This window comes from Colossoma macropomum, unplaced genomic scaffold (assembly GCF_904425465.1).
Source record: "Colossoma macropomum unplaced genomic scaffold, Colossoma_macropomum, whole genome shotgun sequence".
NCBI classification, from domain to species: Eukaryota; Metazoa; Chordata; class Actinopteri; order Characiformes; family Serrasalmidae; genus Colossoma; species Colossoma macropomum.
In genome coordinates, this window is record NW_023494787.1 from 29,588,880 (window position 1) to 29,613,346 (window position 24,467).

The following is a 24,467-nucleotide window of genomic DNA, read 5'->3' on the forward strand; positions in this document are numbered from 1 at the left end:
GATTCACAAAATCTGGGATATCTGATCTAATTAAATAAATTGATTTTGTTTGAATTGTTTGGCATAGTCTGTATTTTACTTGATAATACAATAATACATTTAGTCTCTTAGTCTCTGCAAGGTTTCCCTTCTATAAATATGATTTTAAAACCAAAATAGTTTTATTTATTTAATACATTTTTGCAGTATGGCATCATTTGATGGTAGGTTAAAAGAACAGATTACAAGAAATTATTTCAGATTTCTTACTAAGCATTATCACTTTGTAAACTAAGGTTGGTTTTGCAAACATTAGGTACTTTAGGTCATCTTAACTGGCACTTCCATCATAATGTGAATCAAGTGCTTGTGGACATTTACAGTATGGTTGGATAAGAGTTCCAACCATTATTTGGTAATCTAACAGCTCTGTCTAAACCCTTCAGGACAGGTCGGTGCACATAGAGTGGGTTGAGTGAATAAAGCCATAAATCAACTCTAGCTGCCAAAAGTGCTACAGCTATTGCAGCAAGCTTTTCCTGAGCACACACTTAGACGACACTTGTGCAAACAAAGACGAGAAAGGTCAGTAGCTGATCTCAGCAACTCTATTTGTGCGTATATAAGATCTGATAGGTTGACATGCCAGCGGCATTATCAGATTGAAGGCACTTCATAAGAATGTCTGAGCTGGCTTATCTCCCTGAGTTTAAACATGCTCATCAGATCCCTGTCAGTTCTCTCATACCCACTAGAACATGATAGCAAGCATTAGAGCTGTGCAAATAATCTTAGAAAAATACAATGTAGAGATAATTCTATGTACCATGTATTCCCTAGTCTACCTCAAATAAGAGAAAATGCATAGCCTTTCAAAAGCTCAGAAATATCTAATGCAGTTTTGCATTTTATCATAAAACACCATGTCACAAGGTGATAGAATCAGCTCTCTCACTTCCCTCAAGGCTTAATTAGAAGCAAAACAAGTCTATTGTTCCCTACTGTGGCTGCCACAGTGCCACTGTAGACGGTGATGTAAGTGCTTATGTCTGCAGTTATGCAGAGTTAAACATGTAACAAGTCCAGCTGATTCAGTAACTGTTTTTGACAGTTCCAAAACCCACAGTCCAAAACCTAGAGTCCAAGAGTTAGTAAAGAAGAGGAAAAAAAAAAAAGTGTATTGTTGAGTTCAGAGACTCTACTGCTCAGAGTTGCTTTGGTCTTCTGACAGTGGTGTGATGGCCACCCACTGCTTGACATAGTTCGAATGGACACCCACCCCACCACCTAGCAAAGCAGCATCCATGTGCTCGCCTCCGTCACATTCAGAGTTCATAGGGCTCGAGCAGTCTGATTCCAAGAAGCCACTGTCAATGGTGTCCAAGTCCAGGCCCATTTGAGGGTAACCATCATCCGAATGCTCGTTAGAACCGTACGAGTCCAAAGAGATCTCTTCGATGTTGTCCATATCATTGCCCTGCAGCTGCCAATCGTCGAAACCTCGTTCTTCCAAGCCTTCCCTTCCATCCAGCCCCGGGACGTCGTCCTCGTCTGAAACCCCGGGTGCCCTCTGACCAGCCCCGTGGAAGCCGGGGTCTGGTCTGTTTCTGCTACTTCCTCCGGTCCAATCTGACATGGTGCCCTCTTGACCAGACACAGTCACGGTGTCCATGGAAATGTGGCCGCTGGAGTGTGCGGTGCCCAGGCTGCTGCCTCCAAGGAAGTAGCGCTTGGAGGAGCCGGCGTTGACCAGGCTGAGCAGGCTCCAGTCCCCTAGGCCAGTCCCGCCACTGCCTGGCTCCTGGAGAAACTCCCTCTGCAGCGGCACAGAGGCCAGCTGCTTCTCAGTGAGCACCTGCAGAGGAACGCTCTTCTCCAGTATGTCAAAGCTGTTGAAGGTGAGCACAGGACCGACCCATTTCTGCAACAGAAGAGGAAACATCATGAGAGAGCTGCACAATATGGACAAAATGCTTTCTGTTGTGATAATATTGTGCTAAATATTGCAATTGTGATACAGCTTGCATTCCCTTACAAGAAAACACTTGTGAATAAACATGTAAAATGCGAAAGAAACGCATGAACAAACATGTGATCACATGCCACATTATATTAAATATGCACTGGAGAGTCTATAATGTGGCACTTTTGCTGTATTACATTAATAAAAAATAACTTATTTGGGTCAAAATAATGCAGGCTAATCTTTATGTCACATTATTGGTAAATCAGTAATGAGACACAATTAAAAATTGTCCTGTATTTTTTTGACCAAAATGAGGTACTTCATTGGATTACTTGACTAGTAGAAGTACTCACAGAAATGAGTTACTCTTTTCTGCAACTCTGATTGGTTATGGTTCTCATACCACACAGTTAAAAACACTGCGACTAGTTAGAGGGTTTATTGCATATCATATACTTCCGTAATGTAAGTATTCCAAAGACATGATATCCAATATCGTGACTGCATTTAACAAGCAATATATTTTGAAGTGCTACTTCATCACTCATCATAGATAAAAGGACTAAAAGAATAAGGGACACCTAATCCTAGGTCAGTATGCTAACTATAAGAAATCTGACAGCTGTGTGGCTGCGAGGCCTGCGGCTGAGGTAGGAGGAACTTTGCTTGCACTGGATTTAAAAAGGCTCCTGTCGGCGCTTCTGCACATTCAAGACAGCCTGAGCAGGCTGCGACGACACGTCACGTATTCCTGACGTAAACAGTGCAACACATTTGATTCTTATGTTTAAAAACACGAAATGAATTTTCATAACAAACTCTGGAGCTACACCATCTCTCCACTCGCAGCAGAGTTTTCCTCTGTGCATGAATGATTGTGGGTGACTGAAGATCTGGAAAGATACATCAGTGAAGTCAATTTCTTAGAAGCGAACAGTCAGTTTTTCGGGTGCACATTACAGAGCGATGCAAAGAAATTTGTTCATGCATTTGTTACACACAGAGTTGATCACTGTAATGCTCTTTTTAGTGGGCTTCCTTAAGCCAGTATCTGCAGATCTAAGATCACATATTGGAACAGAGACAGACAGACACACCCTTTACAGCTCGTACAATATGCAGCAGCACAGAGCCTAAGAAAAACAAGAGGGCCGCCTGTATATTTTAGGATAGATTTCAAAATTCTCTTACTAGATTTTAAGGCTATAAAAGCACATGCGTACCTCACAGAATCTCTGTCTGTTTATATTCCAATATGTGTTCTTAGATCTGCAGATACTGGCCTTATGCGAAAACCTTCTATAAAATGTGGAGAGGCCTCTTTCAGTTCTTCTGCTTATAAACTGTGGAACTCAATTCCACATTCTTTTCACATCCTTTTATTAGACAGTTAAGCCTTGTATACACTTTTAAGGAAAATTTGAAAGCGTTTAATTAATATTCTACTTCTCTTTTGATATTTATCATGTCATTGCTTTATATGATTTTAATTTACTACTTGTAATTTCTTCTATTACTATTATGCTTTACCACCTGTCTGTAAAGTACTCTGAGCTGCCACCATTATGAAAAGTGCTCTATAAATAAAGTTATTATTATTATTCAAAGGATCCTACAAAACAGGACAGCCTTCAGTGATGTTATGGCCAATAAATGCAACTTACCTCAGCTGCATCCTTAGCTTTGAGACATAGCTACTATTTTCCCTCCAAATTTATTCATACTTGCCTTGGCTAATCAGTCTCTGAAGTTACAAGGGCTCTGCAGCTAACAGGTAATGGAAGCTTGTGCCCTACCAAAATAGCACTGTATGAACTGCATGCCTAAATCATCAGGCACTTGCTTTAAACCATTTTGAGCGGCTAAGCAAACTCAAAACAGACTCATGTTTTCTACATTTGGGGGAAGTGGAAACTTGTGTAACTTTAACATTTCTACCATCTTAATGTCAATATAGATTCTGATGATATGAACAATATGATTTTATCTTTTGTGGAAAAAAGAAACGTGTTTACAAGGCCAATGGAAAAGGGCATGATATTTTTTGCAAATTTTGTGCAAAGTGCGTGAGTTATTTTAAGCAACACCCCGAATCGAAAAAGCTTGGGGGCTCTTCAAAACCACAGACTGCAGAGTCGAACAAAACACATGTTTTAGAATAGAGAGGTACATGTTACTAGTTGGAGAACAGGGTAAACTATTTTCAAGTCGAATACTTGAAAATGTTTCACTCTTAAGCTGAAATCTTGAGTCATATCAGGTAAGATGTCTTAAATGTCACATTCTCATAAGTCATAAGAGCACCATCACTGACTCATTCTGAAAATAAGCAGTAGTCTGGTAGAGATGGAGATGAACTCATGTTTCAAAAGAACTAATCGTGAATATAAGTCAAAGAAGATAAGAGATTATGGCATTAGATTCATTCGTTCCTGTCAGCAAGTTCTCAGTGAATGGCTCTGAGGTCTAAGAGAGAATTTGGCAAATTCTCAGTGTTTGCAAATTTTCTGTGTTTGTTCAACAGTGTTGGCCAATATTGTCTCATAGTAACTGCCTGAGGTTAATTGTAGTTAATCTTAGTAAATTTAGGTGACTAATAATTTTGAGAAAATGTATCTTTGGAAACCTCTAGTGATTGCCTGAAATAGTAAATCTCCTCTTAGTAAATTCAGTAAATTTTTTAAAAGTGTGAGGTAGTTAATATTCTTACTGCCACTTTACTTATATATATCACTGTCCTCTACTGGGCATGTTTTGTCTCTGCACGTCAAATTATTTTCTTGGCCTTGTGCCAGCCTTTAGTCGTCACCACTTCCTCTGGAATTATTTCATGCTCAAGATGATTTGATGAGGGTGGTGACATGGTAGAAAAAGCGTCATTGTAACTAAACACTTCGGTTCACAGCCAAGAAAAATTTTCTTCACAGCCGCAGCCACAAACCACCAAGACATACCACCAAGACAAAAAAGGGAAACTCTGATTTTCAAAGCTTTGAGACGAGGAACCCAGCGCTGAAGGTTCCTTTGCTTTAACTTGCCTGACCCAGTGGAATCTTCATGAAATTTCCCCTTGAGATGAAAACATCTATATATAACTACCCACCTAATCTGAGTTTGGGTTTGAGCTCACAGTACTTTCCATCTAAGGGGGGGAACTGCTACTTTCATTTTGCACATATAACACAAGTCCACCCAGATGTCATCTCCACAGCCCTCCCTGCACCTTTTGAAGCCCCTTCAGACTGACTCATTCGCTAAATGTCATAGTCCCTTCTTGCTTGTGGTGAGTGACGAGGCTTGTGTTAGGCTTAACACGAAAATCCCTCCGAGCACACAGTCCCTCTTGTGAACAACACCTGCTGCTAAAGAATGATATAGCTGAAGATGCAAAAAAAGCAAATCAAAAGCAAAAGCTGCCCTACAGGGATAGACAAAGACATTTCCGCTGAAATGAAAAAAGCATCACCCCAACTTCTTGGTACCACAGCTACGTTTTCCTTACCTTAAAGTCCCCTTGATATGTGTGGTACAAGGGTTTGAAGAAGTCTTGGGGGTTTGGGATGTACTGAAACAGACCCAGCTTCTTATGCCACCCCCTATAGATGAGGGAACACAAACAGTATAGTTTGAGCTTAAAAAAAATGCCATAGATTACAAAAACATTTTGCACCTCTTCAGTGGCTGGTTCTTTATCTTGCAAATGTGATGTGAGAGTGTGATGAACTTTCAAGCCAAGAACCATTTAGAAACCTTTTATTTTTAAAAGTGCAGGGTTTCTTAAACAAATGAGCGCTGCAAGACTATGTGATGGTGTCTGCAGCCAGAGAACAAACAGTAGCCACTTTCAAAAGAAATGATGTCAACTGAAATTCAGGGCCATTTCAATTTAGATGAGAATTTAGTGCACTGAAAGGTTAGAACGTTTGATGCACCAGAAGTGCATGCACGTCTGACTTCCTCCACCTTCTTGCCTACATGAACCGAAGGCTGACTGCAAGCGGTACTTTGCTGCCGTTGTGGTTTTTGTGAACGTGGGAGGCTTGAAGGGATGATGCGCATACGGTAAAAAGAAGTGATATCAATTACTGGAAAAGGTGGAGGCATTATCAAGGTTTCAAATCAGCTAAATTGCCTAATTCTCCTCTATCCTTTAGGCCAAGTAATTAGAAGAGAGCCAAGTGTGATCTCAGGTAGGCAGAAGAAAGATGGGGGGGTGCCTTGCAGAGAAGGATGAGATGATGTGGATCAGTGTCATTTGAAGAGCTGGATTATTGGATTATAAGATCCTATGATTCTCTATAACTATGTAAACTTATATATGAATATAGAAACTTTTAAAAGACTTTATATAGGAATTATACAAAATTCTTACATAGAATTATATAAATAAGTTATGTAACGAGATAATGATTTTGTATGGAAAGTGCATAAAAGAATGAAAAAATTGAACTCACTGCTTTCCAAAGAAGAACAAGAGTACAAACAGGAGCAGTACCGACAGCAAGAGCAAGAGAAGGTATCGGTTTGGACCCATGAGAGCAGAAGAATCTGTAATAATGAAAGCAGTTCATATCAGATGTTTCAAAATCACCTTTACAATGAATCATTCAGGATTAGAGATTATCATCCCAATCAAAAAACAGACGCTGAGTGTGGTTTCACTGGGCATGTTTTCTCAAGACATGGAACAAGTTATTAAAAACATTAAAAACATTTACGGTGATCTGAACCAACAAAGGCTTCCTCTGCATAAACACAAATACACTCCATACTGGCTGTGCTGACCTTTTGCAAGTTGCAAATAACTTTCACAACCTAAAACTTCCATGAACTGAAATTGAAATGAAGCAGGGCTTCGATTTACTGAACTCTTAACACAAGATTCCAGGAACACCACATGTATACTTGATGTTTTTTTGACCACTGCTTTATAGCAAATAAGGGTTTTGAGGGAGAACTAGCATTTTGAACATGTACTAGCCTTCAGTAAGTCAGAGTCTGTGAAGATACTACAGTTGATCTTGTTGCTTTACCAGTGTGGGGGCAGCTCCACTCAGAGCTGGTGCTCCACTCGCTCCATTGACTTGAAGGAAAACTTTCGGAATTGACCGTGGCCTGGACAGAGGCCACATACGCCCTACCCGGCAAGAGCAGCTCACACCGGATTTCCTGGTACCTGCGGTCATCTCTGACATAGAATTCCTTTCTGTGTTTCTGCGGAGTAAATTTCACATGAAAGATCAGCTGCATATTTTGAGTGAAAGATCAGTAACAAGTCATGTTTGCCTTTCATATACAACGCTTAACTGTTCAGTTCACACCTATGAAAAAGCAGTCCGAACATCTTACCTCATTCAGATCATCTGCTGGCCTTAAACGCACCATGTACATCAAAAGACCATCCAGGCCACCATCTGAGACATAAGCCATTTCCCAGGAAAGGTTGAAATCCCCATTACTCTTCGTAAGAGTTAGATTGAAGGGCTGCTGTGGCTTAACTTTAAGAACATGAAGAAAAAAAGAGCAGAGAAGTTAAACGTGCATTTGTATAAAGAGATTTGAGAGAAATGAAAAGATGAATTATGACCAGACACAAACTAGTAGATACATACCGATAGCACTTAAACACACTTTCTTTGAAGTATACTTCGTCTCCTGTTGCTGGTTTGACTGTTTTACTTTTAGTGTACATATTGTATCAAGGGCAGCCATCTGGTAAAAACCCTCCGGTTCGATTATGCACCACTGTTGTGGCGACCTTATGACACAGCTCCCATCCAGAGAGTCAATCTCATCTCTGAAAAACACAAATACAACTATGTGGTGAGCAAATCAGGTAAAAGTAAGTAAAAGTCTTTGTCCATATTGCAAACTTTGTCTATATTCTGGCTGACAAGCTTTTACAAGAGATGTTGAATTAAGCAGTGCCCTTGAAAACAAACTGTAAAATGTGCTAAGGCAACCAAAAGACTATATAAGACAAAAAACAAATAAAAAAACAATACTTTGTCCACTTCATACACTGGCTGACACTTCATACACTAGCTGAAAGGCTTTTGGGCAGACATTAAATAAAAGAACACCTTTGATAACTAAGTTCACTACAGGCTTAGAAAGGAAGAAGATGAAAACAAAGTGAACTGTAACCTGCACTCTGCCTCGACATCACAAGACACCGGACCTTCCGAGGCTGAAGTGGAACAATTGAGTCTCGAGAGGTAGTCTGTGGTGCAAGTTACATTGCACGCACAGTCAACTGCAAAAACAAAAATGGTCATTGCAGGGGTCACCTTTTAACCGAGGCACTGCTGACTTTCACAGCTAGTGGATTTTATGCTGACATAAATCAACACAAGAACAGCACTCTTGAGGAAAGTGAAGGAAATTAGACTTACTCTGCTGGACGAGTCCACAGACCACAAGGAGGAAAATGGCTTGGCATACAGCAGCCATTATGATGAACCACAGGCAAACTCAGCGCCCAGCTCAGCTCAGTTGCTCTTTACACAGCACTAAGGCTAAATCTGTAATTTGAAATAAAAAGAAAGAAAAAAAAAAACCTAATTACATCTTATTTTTCCAAACTTCTAAACAATACATAAAATCTAAGTGGATTCGTTTCTTACTCAGTGGAGCTCAGAAAACAAGGCAGCACCAGGCACAAAAAAACAAATAATGAAACACTGGCACATAAAATAAACAAGAAATGAAATCATTTTCACTTCCACTGATTTCACTTCTAATGAGGAAGAGGAAAAGAGGAGGTGAAAGAAGGAGCAAGAACCGAGTAATCTTTGGATCTAGCCTGCGCGCCTGCTGAGGGGAAAACAATGAGAATGAAGAATTATTGACTTACCTGGATAAGCTCCCAGAGAATGATCTGTACCACACATATTCAAATCCCAATGAAAGACATCCTCACCGATGACTGAAAGCCCGCTGAATTGATCCTAGCAAACATTATTTTTTAACAATGCGTGCTGAAATACTGTAACTCTGCTATCGATCTACAGGTTCAGTCATTCAACAGATGACGTCTGGGGCCAGCGTTCACCAAGGATGTGGTTTTGTGGTGACCTGCAAACGAGTCGAACAGTGAAGCACCGCCTCTTGTACTGTCTGTATTTTTCATGCTCTCAAAAATGCAGTATCATCAGTAACAGACAACAGGATAAACATGAAGATGCATTTTCATAAAACAACCCGTTTCATTAGACTAAAATATTAGCAGACATACAATTCACAGTTGCTCAGATTAAAATGAGCAACAAAACCAGTGCTGACCTGGTCAGCGCTTGGACGAAGGACCGAAGAAAAAAAAAGTTTTCAAAAGTAGCTGTGGTCGTAAGAAAATGCTCAACGTTCACTGTAATGTTAACTACTGTATCAACTACACATCACTCATCCGTGTGTTGCGCGCGCGATCCTGTTGGTCACTCTGGTATTTGTAGTTCTTCTAGTGCTGCGTCTTTAAAAACAGCTGCCCAGCACATCGCCTGTCAGAGAAGACAGACACTCGAATTGCATCCACGGTTGATAGTTTCACATGTTAAACATTGTATTGAGTCTACATTGCTCGTCTATTCTTGCTTTTACTTGATTTCTCCCAAACTATACTTTTTTTTTTTTCTCGTGCTCTCTGAGGGTCATGTTTACCTTGTTTTCTTAAAGGGGAATTCCACCACTTTTTCTAATTCAGTCACTACAGTCTGCATAATGCAGTCATTGAGATGTAAACAATCATCCAGAGTGGACTGATATGAAATTGTTCATTTGTAGATTCACTTGCCGACTCTGATATATTTACAGTGGTGGTGATAGGAACCAGGGGTCGTGACGTCTACAACACAAATACAGCCTTTTTATTTGCTATCCAAAACCACCAGTGAACCTACACATGCCATCTGAGTTTTTTATGCATTGTTGATTATGGTAAAATAGAGGTAGATCTTTAAAAAATAAGTTTTCTTTGGGGACTATTTTGCCGTAGAACACCCTTCATGTATCCATCCACCATTAATATATTAAAATACAGTGATTTTAATACGTTTTGGGCCATTTTTTTATTCTCAAAACTATCGTTCAACAATGTCTCAGGCATCAGGCTGAGTATTCATAACCATTTCAGCTTTCCGTCAGCAAGCTTTTAGAGTCATTATACTCTTCAGATGTCCGGTTCCTGTCACCACCACTGCGAACAAATCTTGAAAGGAGCCTTTTACGTAAAATCACTCTGAATGACTGTTTTCATCTCAAATTTAATTATGCAGAACATTTGAAAAATCGAAGGAGTTCCCTTTTAGGTGGTTCCATTTTTTGTGTTATCCAAAAATGACTTTTACTGCTGATTTCTAGCAGCTGTTCTCAATGAAAACATAAAGAAATCAAATCCACGCTGAGACGCGGCCTGTAATTAACGATGGTTTTTTAATCAGGCACTCGGCGCTCTCCTCAGCGGTCCTATTTATTCACTGTTTTTAGAGGAGGGAAACTTCGCCGTCCGGCTGCTTAGCGAGGAAATTTGTTTGAAGTTTGAGCCACGTTAGTCTTCATAACAGTCATATATTATCGGAAAAAACTGCAACGTGTTTTATTTAATCAAGGGTGAGTGTGGAAATGAAGCTAAACACGAAAACCAGTCCCCGTTCGGCGGAGATGTGCGGTGCTGTTTTTGTTCGCTTTGCAGTGCCGCTAGCTCGCTTGTTAGCAGTGGCTAATGTTAGCCGTGTGGCTTTATGAGCTCGTCTGTGATAAAACATGATAAATATTGTCTTTCTTGAGCAAACACTGGTCTTATTAAGCCACTCTTAGCTTCAGGTTAGGATGTGAAGCGGTATTTCAGTCACTTCCCATCGAAAAGAGTAGAAGTGCGCAGTGAGATTCCTTGCCTTCGTTTTTTGCGCCAGATGATGGTGATGGCTTCAGCTTGCTTTGGTTTTTGCGCCAGTATGAACAAAGTAAATGAAATGGCTCAAAGTTGTGCACATTTTTAACGACTCTAAAGTGTTTCGTTATCGTATGAACGAAGCATTTGTGCAACTTTAGATTTTTCATTTATTCAACTTTTTATTTGTATGTTACTTCATGTGCTGTTAGGCTAATTCTATACAGATTTACTCTCCAGTCATTGATGTTAACTGATAAATAACTATTCGCTTACGGGTTACTGGTCCTGTGGAGCCGTTTTAAATATGTATTTTCTAGTTACTTTAATTAGTTTTATGTTCTGCTATTAAGTTTTTGGTAGTTGAGTGTTTGAGTTTGAGTTGTTCTCCTGTGCAGTTTCCATCCCTCTCACTCACACGTTCTTCCCAGGTTTGCCTCCATCATTTTAAGGAACCATAAGTCATGTCTGGTATAGCGTTAAGTCGTCTCGCACAAGAACGAAAGGCTTGGCGGAAAGATCATCCATTTGTAAGTATGAGGGGCTTTTAAATCTGTTACCGTGACTTTTCTCATGGAACGTTGCAGTGTACCAAATATTCGTTTTCCAGGCACAGTGTTACTCCATATAGAGTATAGCATAGACGTGTGTATAATCCCATCTGCTGATATTAGTCTGGTTATCTGGATATCTGGTTCATTCAGTGTTAACTTAAAGGACATTTTCACCGAATTTTCAGAACTTAAGCGTAATTAAGTGTAAAGTCATTCAGAATGATTTAATGTGGAATGCTTAATTCCAGAGAAAATTAGAGGTTAAATTATTCACAGGGGTGGTGATGGGAACCAGACATAAGAGTTTAATGGCTCTTAAAGCCCTCATAAAAAGTTATAAATTAAATTTACTCAAAAGTTACTGTCTGCCAGATACGTTGTTTTATGATAATTTTGTGAAGGTTATGGCCTAAAACATTTTAATCATTTAAAGGACAGACACACATGCAGAGTGGTGAAGCAAAATAGTCCCCAAAGAAGCCTTATTTTTGAGATTTATCATTATTTTACCCATTGCATTACATATCTCGGATACAAGAATGTTTACTGGTGGCTTTGGACTGTGTTTATATTGTCATTTTGACTTCTGGTTCCTATCACCACCGCTGTAAAGAAATCAGTACATTTGTCTAGAACTTGCTTACTTCTAGTGTTTTGCATTAACTCACTTTAAATGACTACATTTATGCCACTGAATTATGTAAATTTTTTTTAAAAAAATCAATGGAGTTCCCATTTAAGGTCTGTCCTGTGAAATTAAAGGTCCAATGTCATGGAAATTCACATTTTTGTCCCTCTCTAAATTTATCTTAATGTAATATTAAAGGTTGAGGATATGGCAAAAAATTGAACATAACAATACTAAGTTTTTGCAGTACAGTGTCCCATTATGACAGCTGATAAGTTGGAACAGACAAAATAGTCAGGTTTTCAAAAATATTGTCAAACTATGAACTGAATGATTTGTATATAACTTTTCACATCCAGAGCTGCATTAAATCAAATAAAAATAAACGTTTAAAACTTGCCCTTCACTCGCTAGTCCATGCCACAACTAAGCCACAAAAATTGCCTGTTTTGAATTTGTCAGAAAAACCAGCTCATTTACACAACATCCTGCCTCTTCAGCCTACTGCAGTTTAACCCACCCATACATATCGAAGTAATGAAGTGTGTTTCAGCCTGGACTGCTTTTTGAATAAGGCACAACACAGAGCCGTCAATCAGAACTGAGATCACTTGCATATTTCACTCTCAAAGGCACAATAACAGTCGGCCTGTTAAAACCTATTGGATTAAGAGTTTTCACAATAGTGTGAAAATGAAGCATAGCTGTCATAAGTGGACCTCAAAAGTAAAATATAAGAAATGGCTCTTTAAAACATTCTGTGTCTGCAGGTGGCCTCAAGATGGTGGTGGCCTCTGCTGTTGGTACAGCAGTCAGGTGTATTATGTATTAGTAGTACCAACAGCAGTCATAATACACTTACATGATTCTTTTACATCCTTGCTGTCAAATCAAACGGCCTGTTTTTGTTACTGTGCTTTATTGTTGCTGTCCAAACAAAAAGATCTGATTTTTAGTTTTCTGCGTAATTTGAGCTCAGCGACTGCCTTTCTAGTCTGTGAAAATTTCAGGATGACCAGACCAATAGAGATGCTCCACAATTCCTGGGCATAAAAGCTCTTTTCATTTTCTTACATTAAACAAAAAGAATATTTTTGCCTTCCCTTTTAAAGATACTGTCTTTTTTTTCCCCTCCTTTGGACAACAATGGTAAGATCTGAACAGAGCTTGTTTACATTCATTGTGCATTCAGCAGAGTGGGCGGAGCTAATCTGCTAAAGACTGAATAGGCATATGTAGGTATAAGTATATGTAAATGTGATGGTTTGTGTGACATCACAAAAACAGAATTCAGAGTGGGCTGTCTTTACAGTTTGGTTTCCATGTGTGGATTTTATAAACTTACTGGTGTTTATACATACATCAAAGTCAGGTTTTCATGGTATGAGCCTAATAATAATAATAATAATAATAATAATAATAATAATAAAAAATATAGCCGCAAGCGGCAATGAGCAGGTCCAAGCACGCGTAAGCCCAAGAAGCTCTCATGCACTAATAAGGCCTAGTGCAGTTTGGGCCTCCGAGGCAGAGAGGCTGAAAAAAGGTCTGAGTTCATCAGCAGGCCTTCATTTGTCATGAACAATGAGCAGGGGGTTTTAAACCTAATATATGTTTATATTTCAATTTACTGATCTACAAAGGTTTGAAGAAATACATGAGTAATGGTAAAATTTCTGTCTTTGTTGTGTTTGCAAAGTATGTTTCTCCATGTTAAAGGCTTAGATAAGCATGACATAATGAGACACAGTGCACTCATAAGGTTCCTTTTAGCAAAAAGGACCTCAGTGAAAGTGGGTCAGAATTGGTCCAAAGGTCTCCAGATGTTATGAAAATTGATCAGGGACATTCATCAAAGATGTTCACCAAGTTTTGTTCAGATTGACCTTTTGACCTTGGTATAATAAGCTGTAGTATTTAAATGAATAATTTCAAAATACCAGAGAAGGAGTCAAACTTATGACATAACATGTAATTACAAAGTTATTCAGATCAGTGAACTGAATCAAGACATGTTATTTGTCTGTAGACTTTGTAGTATTGTTGTAATAACAGTTTTAACAATTTTAGGTGTTTAAGTGCTAAAGCGCCCCCTATGGACCAATCAGGATCAAATTTTGCAAGCCATGTGAGTCTCAATTTATAGATATCTTTACAATTTTGAGATGATCGGACCGATGACTGATGAGCTATAGCAATTAAAGCTAGCAATGCTATGGCCGCAATGATTTAGTGATGGAGGGAGACCACAATGAGCAAAAAAATTGAAAATGTGCTGGATAATTATTTACCTAGAGAGGCTACAGAGTATTTCTAGACCAGGTTTGAGAAGGTAGCTTAAAATTCCACGGACTAGTTCGAAAAGTTCTATTTTCAAACAGTTAACGATTGAGAAAAAATGATGCACTTTTTTAATAGACTTATAATGATTGTTTGGGAAACTGTACTGCATGAGGGCATTTAAGTTATATGACCAAAAATGAAAATCTGTAGAAGATATACTCAATAGCGCCAAATATTTTGAAATTTTACAGGATGTTAGAAGGTGGTGAGATATAGATGTCAAGTATCATGAGGATTGGCCAAGGCTAAGCCTGTCAAATGTCTGCTGAAAGCTTATTGGCCAATGACGACCATAAATTTAAATATTTCGAAGTGTCCTGAAAGATTCACTTATAGTCTTTGTGATAAATGGTACTTGCAAAGTTTCAGCTTGATCGGATGTACGGATGCTGAGAAACAGCTATGGAGCATTTAGTGCCCCCTAATGACCTATGCGCACAAAAATTGATAAGCTACCTCAATGTCTCATTAGGAATAAGCCTGTCAAGTTTCAGATTTTTTAGGTGAAGGATTCTTGAGGTACAGATTTTTTGATTAAATAAGAATTATTTTGATTTTTCCAGAAGGATTAATTTGCATATGGCAGCCATACTGTTTACAAAATTAAAAATGTGCTGGATAATTATTGAGGTTTAGGCTATGCTGAATTGTTTGACACCAAAAACATGAGGATAGGATGAAAACTGTAGGACTAGTTTGCAAAAGTAGGTTTTGCATATTATGCAAATTAGCTCAATCTAAGTAGGCGGAGCTTAATGGTCCAAATTACAAAGTTGTTTTGTTGGACCCTAGGAATCAGTAAAAAAATGTGTCTTGTCTGTCAAAAATCTGGGGAGGGAATTATAGAGCCAAACGCGTTGTTGCACAATAGCGCCACCTTTAGGCCGATCGGGCTCATGTCGCGCGCCTGAGTAGCGGGAGGGACTACTACCTATTGACCAAGTTTCATGTCTCTTGGACTTGCGGTTTGGTGATTCATTTTATCGGAGAAAAAGAAGAAGAAGAATAAGAAAAACTCTAACAATAGGTTATTAATACACCTTATTTGAGGCATATGTAAAACAGAGCAACCTTAGTTGTCAGTACTGTTTTGTAAAATAATTCAAAATGAAAGTTAGGGTAATATGCATCTGTAGCAACATGGCATGGCCAGGGGTGGGCAATGATGTTTTATAGTTAAGGAGATAAATTGTAAATGATTTTTAATGACTTGCCCACTAATAACATGTTTAATTATAAAGTGAGCATAATTAGTCTTGCTTGATTATTGATTATTTTGACACATTTGGAGTGCAGTTTGTAAAACATTTATAGGTGCACTATAGGTTTTATTTTTATTAAATCCCAGGAAGGCTAAATATTGTGACGCATGTTGTGTTCTTGTAAAAATGTCTTGAAGTATGATGTAGTTTTGCCATGTCGCACACCCTGAGAATTAACAGCATTTAATTTTTCTGAGGTTTGATGAGACAAGAAATTCTACAAAAAATCAAACCATAAATACAAGGATTTTATTCAGTGTTTCACAAACTGTACTGCACTAAATCAAGTTAAATAAGCCTAATTTTAATGAAACTTGCAGTGCTAATATCCATGATCCATGCTCATAAGTGTATTGACAATTTATCATAAACTGCCATTGCCCAGCTCTACGCTTATCCAAAAGCACCAGGCTTTTTTTTTTTGTATGAGTCAAATGACATTTTTTCCATGAATCCCCTTTTTGCAGAGTGATATCAAAGTTCCAGTAACTGTCCACACTAGCTAGTATAGAGCTCACTGCTGCTTTCTTACTTTATCGTGACCTGAAATGACTGCTGCTGACTCAGTTTATAGCAATAATAGAATCAAAGCTTAAGAACTGTACTTTATTATTATAAATTTAAAGGCAACATACCTTAATCATATTTCCACCTAGAAGTAAATGGAGTTGCAGGACCAGTATTTAGTTGTCAGTCATAAAGACTGTATGCCCCAATATATGCAGGCTGAGTGTTAATACCCCCACCCACATTGTTTCCACTGTATTGTGCAAACACATTTTTTTTTTAATAAGGCACTGACTGAAGCTCTGGGGGTGAGCATTTAGGTTTTAGTGAATGCAGTGAAAACACTCCAGCTGAAATGTGAACAATTTAAACTGAGTTTGAGTGTCTGGGTTTGAGATGGACCAGTTCAAAATAGTGTTTTTTCTTTCTCAAGCAAAAGAATTGCGTTCGGATTTGCACACAATTGTACATTTACGTTTTGTACACCCCTTGTTTTTGTCTTGACTTGGGTTTTTTTGAAGAACATTTGAATTTTTATAATTGCACTAGTTTCTTCAGTCTTTGTTACTACATGCCTTCATGTGTGATGCTCCCAACCAGACAGGGTAGTAAGTTCTGGCAAGTGTTTCCTCCCCTTTATATGTGGCCTAGCCATCTCAGCATGTTGAGGTTAACACGTTTTCTTTGGCAGGGTTTCGTAGCTGTGCCGACCAAAAACCCTGATGGAACAATGAACCTGATGAATTGGGAGTGTGCTATCCCTGGAAAAAAAGGGGTGAGAATCTCTCTCACTGACACAGCTGAGTGTTTAACTTATGCATATTCATCAGGTTATTTGTATAAATTGAACTGTTTTGACATCTGGTTGATGTTGAATAAAGTATCCAACTATGTTTGCGCTGTATCTTTCTCTTTCAGACGCCTTGGGAGGGAGGCTTGTTTAAACTGCGGATGCTCTTTAAGGATGACTACCCTTCTTCCCCGCCAAAGTGTGAGTTATGACTTGATGTTCTAATGTTACCACTTTATATTCATTGTTGTACAGTAAAGCAATTACTTCTGAATGTTGCATTTGTCTAAAAAAGCCATTGCTTTCATCAGGTAAATTTGAGCCTCCCCTATTCCATCCCAATGTATATCCGTCTGGCACTGTGTGCCTATCGATTTTAGAGGAAGACAAAGACTGGAGGCCGGCTATTACAATCAAGCAAGTAAGCAGAAAAGAACTGATGACTTCCCTCTTATTTTACCCGTAATGTATTATTAGCTGCTGCAGATGCAGCTTGCTGCTTGTTGAAGGAAGTAAACACTGATCCAAAAATAGATGCCTTAGTAACTTTACAGTTTCACTGGTGCATAAACATCCCTTATCTTTATTAACTAACTTTGCAGGGACCTTTAAAACTGTTGGGGCAGTTAAGTCAAAAATGTTCACCAGGCTTCTGTCATAGTTGTCTGTCTTAAGTTGAATTGGGAGCTGCCCATGAAAAGTAAGCAATGTGCAGGGTGATGTGAATATCGAAAACAAGACTAGGCCTAGTTTTGCTTAGTCGCAGTTGAGTGCATGACATTTAGCATACAGTAGACAAGTGTACAAAGTGCAGAAGTGCCATGTTTTTTCCCTGTAGAGGATGTTGGTTAATTTTCCACTTAAGTCAACAGTGTGTAATTTGACCAAGGATGTTTAAACTTGTGTATATCTATACTGTAAACAGCACAATGGGTTTGTATTATGTTGGCGCATTAATACAGAATGCATGCACATGTTTGTATATGTCAGGTATTTTGCAACAGCTCAGACTGCAGTTTAGGCACTCAGATTTTTGAGCCAGAACATTTTAAAGACAGTCTTTTGTTGCATCTCTGTGTGAACAATATAGAAAAATTGGTTTTAACTTGTATGTAGTTCCCAGTAGGTACTGACTTAGTTTAACAGTAGAGTGGATAACACATTTCCCCACATGGCAGACTGGAGTTGTTTTCCTGTTCTGGCGCACTGCTATAGCAAAGTACTTTTGTATGACTCTTACACTGTAGTAAATTGTAATGGACTAGTGTGTGCTAAAAATGAATGTTTACTTTTGTATTTTGTAAAACCTTTTTTTTGTTTGGAAAATTGGATCCAAACCTCATTTGGAGGTGGTTTGAAATGCAATTCCAGTCAGATTTTTACAGATGTCTCAGTCTGGATTTTCTGTCTTTTACATCTCTCACAATGTGACAAACAACGGCAAGGTCAAATCCACAGTGACGGGAATGCTGAAATTCACGGAGAGCGCCGAAGATTCATGTTTATGCCAGACAACTTTGAAGAGTTTTGAGTGTGAGATGGTGCAGCTCCATCTGTCCTGTATCTGTGTTTTGAAATCCACTTGGCTATGTAGTTACTGATGCCCAAGTTGTTAGCACAGCAATGACATGCAAATCCAGTCTGATCACTTGCAAATAACAGTGCGGACGATAATCATAAAAAGATCTGGTTTGAGAAACAAATCTGATTTGCCTGCAGTCTGAACATAGCATTGTTGCTATAGCATGGAGTTTGCTTACAGCAGTGGTCACCAACCCTCCTCCTGGAGATCTGGTTTCCTGCAGAGTTGAACATAATTAAAATTGGGCTTCTGAATGCTGCTGATTTGGTGCTGGATGAGCAGGTGCTGCGAAGTGAAGGAAAAAAGCTATATGAGAACTGGAGAGAAAATGTGATGTCTGTAGATAAAACCAGGTGGTGTTACTTTGGTTTCCTAATGTCATGTAGACCAGCCAGTGGTTGTGGCAATTAGTGTTCAGAAATGCTTGAGTTTAGGTGGCTTTTACATGGCTAACGCTGAGGTAATTTAAGCATGGTCATGGTGCTTAGCTTACATAGGAACACAGTAAAATGTTTAACTTTTTGATGGCTGTCCCCTCAAACTGTACAGCACACATTCTCCTTATGTGATCATGTAGTTAGACAAATGCATGCATCATTGGCTGTGACTAAAATGCACTGTTGCATACTTCGGTCATTTTTCCTCTGTGTCGGTCATAAAATTGAACTCCAGAGTGATTTTTGAGGGTGGTAGTTTCCTCACAATGCACTCAATTTTAGGAAAGTAGTGAATACCGTAGAACACTACATCAGCTGAATGTGTACCAAAATGCATTTGTCTCTTGTTACTAAGCAACAGACCAAAGAATGTTAGCTACTGAAAATGAAACAAAAGTTGGACTCTTGACTCTCTGGCCAAACCCTGAGTTTTTGTTTTAAAAAAAAAAAAGGGAGAATATGCAAGTCATTACAGCTGAACAAGAACCTAAGTGGTTGTTTGCTGGGCTACTGTTTTCAAATATCTGCATTTCATTCGTTTTGCTGCGTTCTTAAGTTTAGGCAAATGTTATTTCTCTGTAATACTAATCGAGGAGGATCTACTTCTTGTTTCTTTCAGTTCTGTGTTTGTGTCAACATCAGCAAATATGTACATGACACACCTCTGCATCAGCCCACAATTCTCATATTGGTGCTAAATTTAGAATATGTAGAAGACAACAGCCAGGTCAGCTTGGGAAGGTTACTGAGACTGTACTGTAAGTACAAACTGGATTGCAGTACCAACCAAGTTCAGGTGAACCTACAGGCTCCTGAAATTGGCTTAAATGATCAGAAGAAATGAGACCTTGTGAAAGTCACAGTGGCAGGACCAAGATGCCTCAGGCAGTATCAATCTCCTTACCTCCTGTGCTTTTATTAAAAAGAAAAAGGGAGTATATATTTATGCAAATATGGCATGCATGAATTGACTCACTGATCGTTACTGTTGAACTAGAGATGGCCAGTTAGGGATCCGATTCAAGCCGATCTGCAGCTAACGGTAACTTTAGAGCTGTTAATTTATAAAATTAAATGTTAAAGTTAAATGTGGATTTAATATTGTCTTTCTCTGTTGCCATTGGTGGACCCTAGCTGTTTGAGTGATTAGAATCAAATTAGAGCTGTTATGGGCAACATCAGTGGTTAAGGAATCTTCCTGTTATTGTAATCAGTACCTTAGGACAAAGACTAATCAGTAAAATATTAATTGAACAACGTAAGCCTAGTCTTTCAGAGATTCCAAAATTCTTTACCTTTTTTAAAAAGCCGTAATTTAAAAGGAAAAAAAAATTGTGGCAAACATGTAAGAGTATCGGTCAGGCACCGAGAGATCAGTAGAAGAAGGTATTATGCTTTATTATACAACTTACCAAATAACCATTCACATCAAATCATGACTAATTCAACTTAAGATTAATCATAAGGATGAAATGGAAGAATATTGTTGCATGTTAGGCTGTAAGTTGTGATCTAACATTTGAGTTGACACATTGCAAAATGTATGACTTATTGCAGTTTCCTTAGTTGTTTGGGGTTAATCTTTTTTGTGATGGCTTTAAATTACTGTAGGACAATGCCATGTGCTTTTCAAAATTTGAAGAATTCTTTCAAGAGAAACTTGCTGACATCTTTACAATGGTAACACAATTTCTAATTAAAAATTGAGATTACCCCCCCCCAAAATGTTCAGTTATGAACTGTTTTAATGAAAAATCTTTAACTTGCATTAAATATTGCTGAGTAAACCAGCTTCTTTTGAGAACTACTTCATCTGTCGTTTTAAACGTTACTGCAAACGTGCGTTTTTTTGTTTTTTTTTTTCTCCTCAGGTTAGTTAACTTGGCTGCTCTACGTTAACTTTGTCACTTTAGCCTTTTTTTATTTCTTTTTTTTTTTATAACTGCAGCGAATCACTTTTGAGGCAAGCTGAAGTTCCAAAAGATGTTGAAATTCATTTTGATTTTGTGTGAAACTAACTACCTGACTGCTCGTGTGCAAGCCCGCACACTTCTTAAACGTGACCCACAGTTTCCCAGTGTATTTTTCGAGCTGTTTTAATGGTAAATTAGTCCTCTCTAATCCTCTTTTAGTTCTTTTGCCAAAACAGCGATTATCACTTTTTACACTTTGCCATTGGGTTACTTGTCCATTGTTGACAATATCCAGTTACATCACCCTATTGCCCAGGCCTACAGATGGTGGTAAGAAATGACCAGAAAACCTACATGTATAGCTAAGGTCTTTTGGGGGTTTAAGTAACAATGCCTTGCATGTAACTCCATGATAAATGACCACCATAAAAAACCTTCTCAAAACTGTCAATGACATCAGGGCATGTATTTGTAACCATTTTGTGTAATATCTTGCTCTGAGGTAGCTTTTCTTCGGATGTCTCATTCTCATCATGAACACTGACCAATCTTGACCACTCTGCCTTTGTTTGTCTTAACCATAAAACCAAATTTGAAATCTGTGGAATTCCCCTTTCCTATCTGCTGTTATTGTGTTTTTGATTTATCTTCATTGAGGTTCTGATCTTGCACAACTTTGAAATAATTTGTTGCAAATCATATGCAAGAATCCAAGGTGTAGGTTTATCAGGAAGGCAAAATGTAAATCATGTGGCACTCGTAGGTTACTTACTAAGGGAGTTAGCTTGCTAGTATGATTTGAGCTAGCTGACTTTTCAGCTTGTGTGGATGACTGATGCATACTGAAAATTATAAAAGCAGTCTGTATTATAGTGTCATTGTAAGCCTGTGTGCAACAGAAGCAATGCATTAGATTGTTTACTGCCCCAAATATGTTCAGTATGCTTCCTTCATTTCCATAACAAACACCTACCTGCAGAGAGTAGAGATCCAGCTGAGGGGGAAAAAGTGCGGGTGGTGCTTATGGGTTCATAGGATTCTCTGATAAGGTGGATCTAATTTACCTCTTGCTCTGCCACTGCAAGACCATAGGAGTTTTAAAGCCAGAAGCCCCTTTGCAGACTAGATGGGAGAATGGTTGAATAGTTAGATTAGATTTGGGTGTACTAAATGAGACACACATTCATAGTGTAGGGTGACCTGGACTGTGATTGAGAACCTGTTACATTTTAATGATTCTGTATTAGGCTTAATGGTTTTGCCTTCTCTGCCCCAATACACAATATTGAATGACTTCAGTGTGATTGCATTTGATTACCAAACATGTTTTCCAACTAATGGGTGTCAGCAAAAAGTAACATCTTAATTGTTCTTTAGGCTGCATCCCTGAAGGGGGCAGCATGATCTCATGAAACAAGACTGGTTCCTTTTGTCTGAGATTCTTCTTGTTTTTCTAGATCTTGCTAGGAATCCAAGAACTCCTAAATGAGCCAAATATTCAGGACCCTGCACAAGCTGAGGCATATACAATTTACTGGTAAGCACGTCAAAGTCTGTTGTAACCTGAAATTACAAGTGCGATCTTTGTGTAAGCAATCACGATTTTCCAAATTTGATTTCCAGTTAATTATGGGTGTTCGCTGATTAGCTCAGTTTTAATTGCATGTTGCCTTTTTTTCCCCCCTTTGCAGCCAAAACAGAGTGGAATACGAAAAAAGGGTCCGAGCACAAGCCAAAAAGTTTTCTTCGTAAGCCTCAAGATTTTGTCGTGATGGAAAGAATGAGTTTTGAAAAGATCCCTGCAGTCCTCCTTAGCTCTCCCCTCCTTAACCCTTTTACATTTCACACTAATTTCCACCTGGGTTTAAAGAAAACTGAATGTTGTGCCATTGTCAGTCCAGTGACACTCATCTAACAAAGCACTGTTGGCTCTATTTTCTTTCGAAAGAGGTAAGAGTCACCTTTTTGCCCCCAGTTGAAGCTAATTCATGGCACAAGCACTCCAATCCCGGGTAGTCACAAGTGCGCACGGTTCAGCGTCTTCCCTGCTCTAGCCTGCCTGACTCATGAGCGGCTTGTTGATAAGCTGATGAAGTGAATTGGGTGTGTTTGAGCAGGGAACACAGTACTGTAGCTCTTCTGTTCTGGACAGTTTGGGGATACTTTGTTACAAAACTTCATATTTGCAAAAAGTCACTGAAAAATAATCCACATGCAGCATAATGAAATTATATTCCAAACAAAGATATGAACGTTTAACTTTTTTTTTTTTGTTTGCTTTTATTTTCATTCTTTCAGACTGGCCTCCTTTAGACTCTTCCATGGTTTTAATGATGTGTAAGACTCTATTACTTAAATGTCAGTATTTCAACTGCTGTAAAATGATACTTTTATACTTTCTTGATTTTGAATTAGTGTCTCGATAGAACTTTCCATTCCTGGTTCGGGCAGTGTAGACAGCATGTTGTAATATACAGTATGATAGCATTGTGCTGCCTTGGCCAACTAAGTATGTTCTGCAGAAAAAAAGATTAAAAAAAAAAGGCCTCTGAATCAAAACCGGAAGGCGGGTTAGTGTGTCGCTGCATCAATCTTTGTGTTTATATGGTGTTTTTGTTCATGTAAGTGTTTAGAGTAAATAAAATGTTTATACAAAGCCAGTTTTAGTGTTGTGAATATACATGCTGCAAAATCCTTTCCTTCTTATACAAATTTATTCACTCTGTATTTCTTCCTTTTTAAAGGAAAGAACAGCGAGTTCATTTGTCATTGAACTCCTTTTACTGTACTCATTTCAGTGAACTTCTAATGAACAAGTTATGTTCCCAGTTTCATCAGTCAGCTACAATGAAAGTCAATGGAAAATGCTTGGAGTAATTGCTTATCAATACTGAGTAATGGCATTTGTTGCAGCTGCAATGTAGTAGTAATGGGTAATATCTCTGGGTGGCTGTATTGCACTGGGAGCTTGACAGTTTTGAGACTTGTGTGGAATCTTCTCATTAACTTCCTCCTGCATACCTGGAGTGTAGGGGAAGTTGTTAATTGGTTTCATCTGGATTACCATGTTTTGCAATAAGAATAATAATCCATATGGCCAGGTTTCCTAGTGCAAATTAACCTGGTTTGAAACTAAAGTATTTGAAAATCAAGATTCCACTATTAGACTTGACTGCTCACAATTTTGCTGGTAAATAATGCCTTAGTGCATGATCACATTTGAAAAAGTAAAATTTAAAGCATATTTATGGTCTCTTTATATATAAATGTTATTTTTTATATATGTGTGTGTATATGTACATGTGTATGTGTGTGCGCCACCTTTTATTAGAACCTTTTATTAATAGAAATTGTGTGCGAGTAACTGTGTGTGTGTATATACACGTGTGTATATATATAAAAGTGTGTGTGTGTGTGTGTGTGTATGTATGTATATTATATAAAATGAGAGCTTTCATTTGTTTAGTTATTGTGAGCATGAACAGGTTTACATGGACTGATAGTTTTGGTCACTTGTTACTGAAAATGCCACTTTTTCTGTTGAAACAAGACTGCAAAAAGACAACACAGCTCCTTCTTTACTTTTTTCAAAACATTGCCAATGAACCAATCTGTGCCAGTC

General features: G+C 38.4%; 2 protein-coding genes across 4 annotated transcripts; one reads left to right on the top strand and one right to left on the bottom strand.

The window, feature by feature from the left end:
* Window positions 1-7: 7 nt before the first annotated feature.
* Window positions 8-16,268, bottom strand: il21r.1 (interleukin 21 receptor, tandem duplicate 1). Of its 3 annotated transcripts, none has more exons than XM_036566804.1 (10): window positions 16,252-16,268; window positions 8,802-9,022; window positions 8,341-8,469; window positions 8,093-8,201; window positions 7,558-7,742; window positions 7,295-7,443; window positions 6,979-7,159; window positions 6,400-6,493; window positions 5,448-5,541; window positions 8-1,900 (listed from the first exon to the last, which is right to left on the bottom strand). In XM_036566804.1, the coding sequence occupies exons 3-10, from the start codon at window positions 8,396-8,398 to the stop codon at window positions 1,178-1,180; spliced, it is 1,593 nt and encodes a 530-aa protein (XP_036422697.1). In that variant the 5' UTR covers window positions 8,399-8,469; window positions 8,802-9,022; window positions 16,252-16,268; the 3' UTR covers window positions 8-1,177. The 3 variants fall into 3 exon arrangements, with proteins under 3 accessions (XP_036422697.1, XP_036422696.1, XP_036422695.1); XM_036566803.1 differs by lacking the exon at window positions 16,252-16,268 and adding an exon at window positions 9,230-9,374; XM_036566802.1 differs by lacking the exon at window positions 16,252-16,268 and having other exon boundaries at window positions 8,802-9,397.
* Window positions 10,406-23,505, top strand: ube2ia (ubiquitin-conjugating enzyme E2Ia). Its single transcript, XM_036566808.1, has 7 exons — window positions 10,406-10,549; window positions 11,261-11,359; window positions 16,815-16,898; window positions 17,042-17,114; window positions 17,225-17,334; window positions 22,303-22,382; window positions 22,537-23,505. Exons 2-7 carry the CDS (start codon window positions 11,294-11,296, stop codon window positions 22,595-22,597), a joined length of 474 nt encoding a protein of 157 aa, XP_036422701.1. The 5' UTR covers window positions 10,406-10,549; window positions 11,261-11,293; the 3' UTR covers window positions 22,598-23,505.
* Window positions 23,506-24,467: the final 962 nt, after the last annotated feature.

Coding starts and splice junctions, on each gene's coding strand:
- ube2ia (XM_036566808.1), top strand. CDS start 11,294: ATGTCTGGTATAGCGTTAAGTCGTCTCGCACAAGAACGAAAGGCTTGG. Junction 17,335..22,302: donor CGGCTATTACAATCAAGCAA/GTAAGCAGAAAA, acceptor TTGTTTTTCTAG/ATCTTGCTAGGAATCCAAGA. Junction 22,383..22,536: donor GAGGCATATACAATTTACTG/GTAAGCACGTCA, acceptor CCCCCTTTGCAG/CCAAAACAGAGTGGAATACG.
- il21r.1 (XM_036566804.1), bottom strand. CDS start 8,398: ATGGCTGCTGTATGCCAAGCCATTTTCCTCCTTGTGGTCTGTGGACTC. Junction 8,202..8,340: donor CTGTGGACTCGTCCAGCAGA/GTAAGTCTAATT, acceptor TTGTTTTTGCAG/TTGACTGTGCGTGCAATGTA. Junction 7,444..7,557: donor AGTGTGTTTAAGTGCTATCG/GTATGTATCTAC, acceptor ATGTTCTTAAAG/TTAAGCCACAGCAGCCCTTC.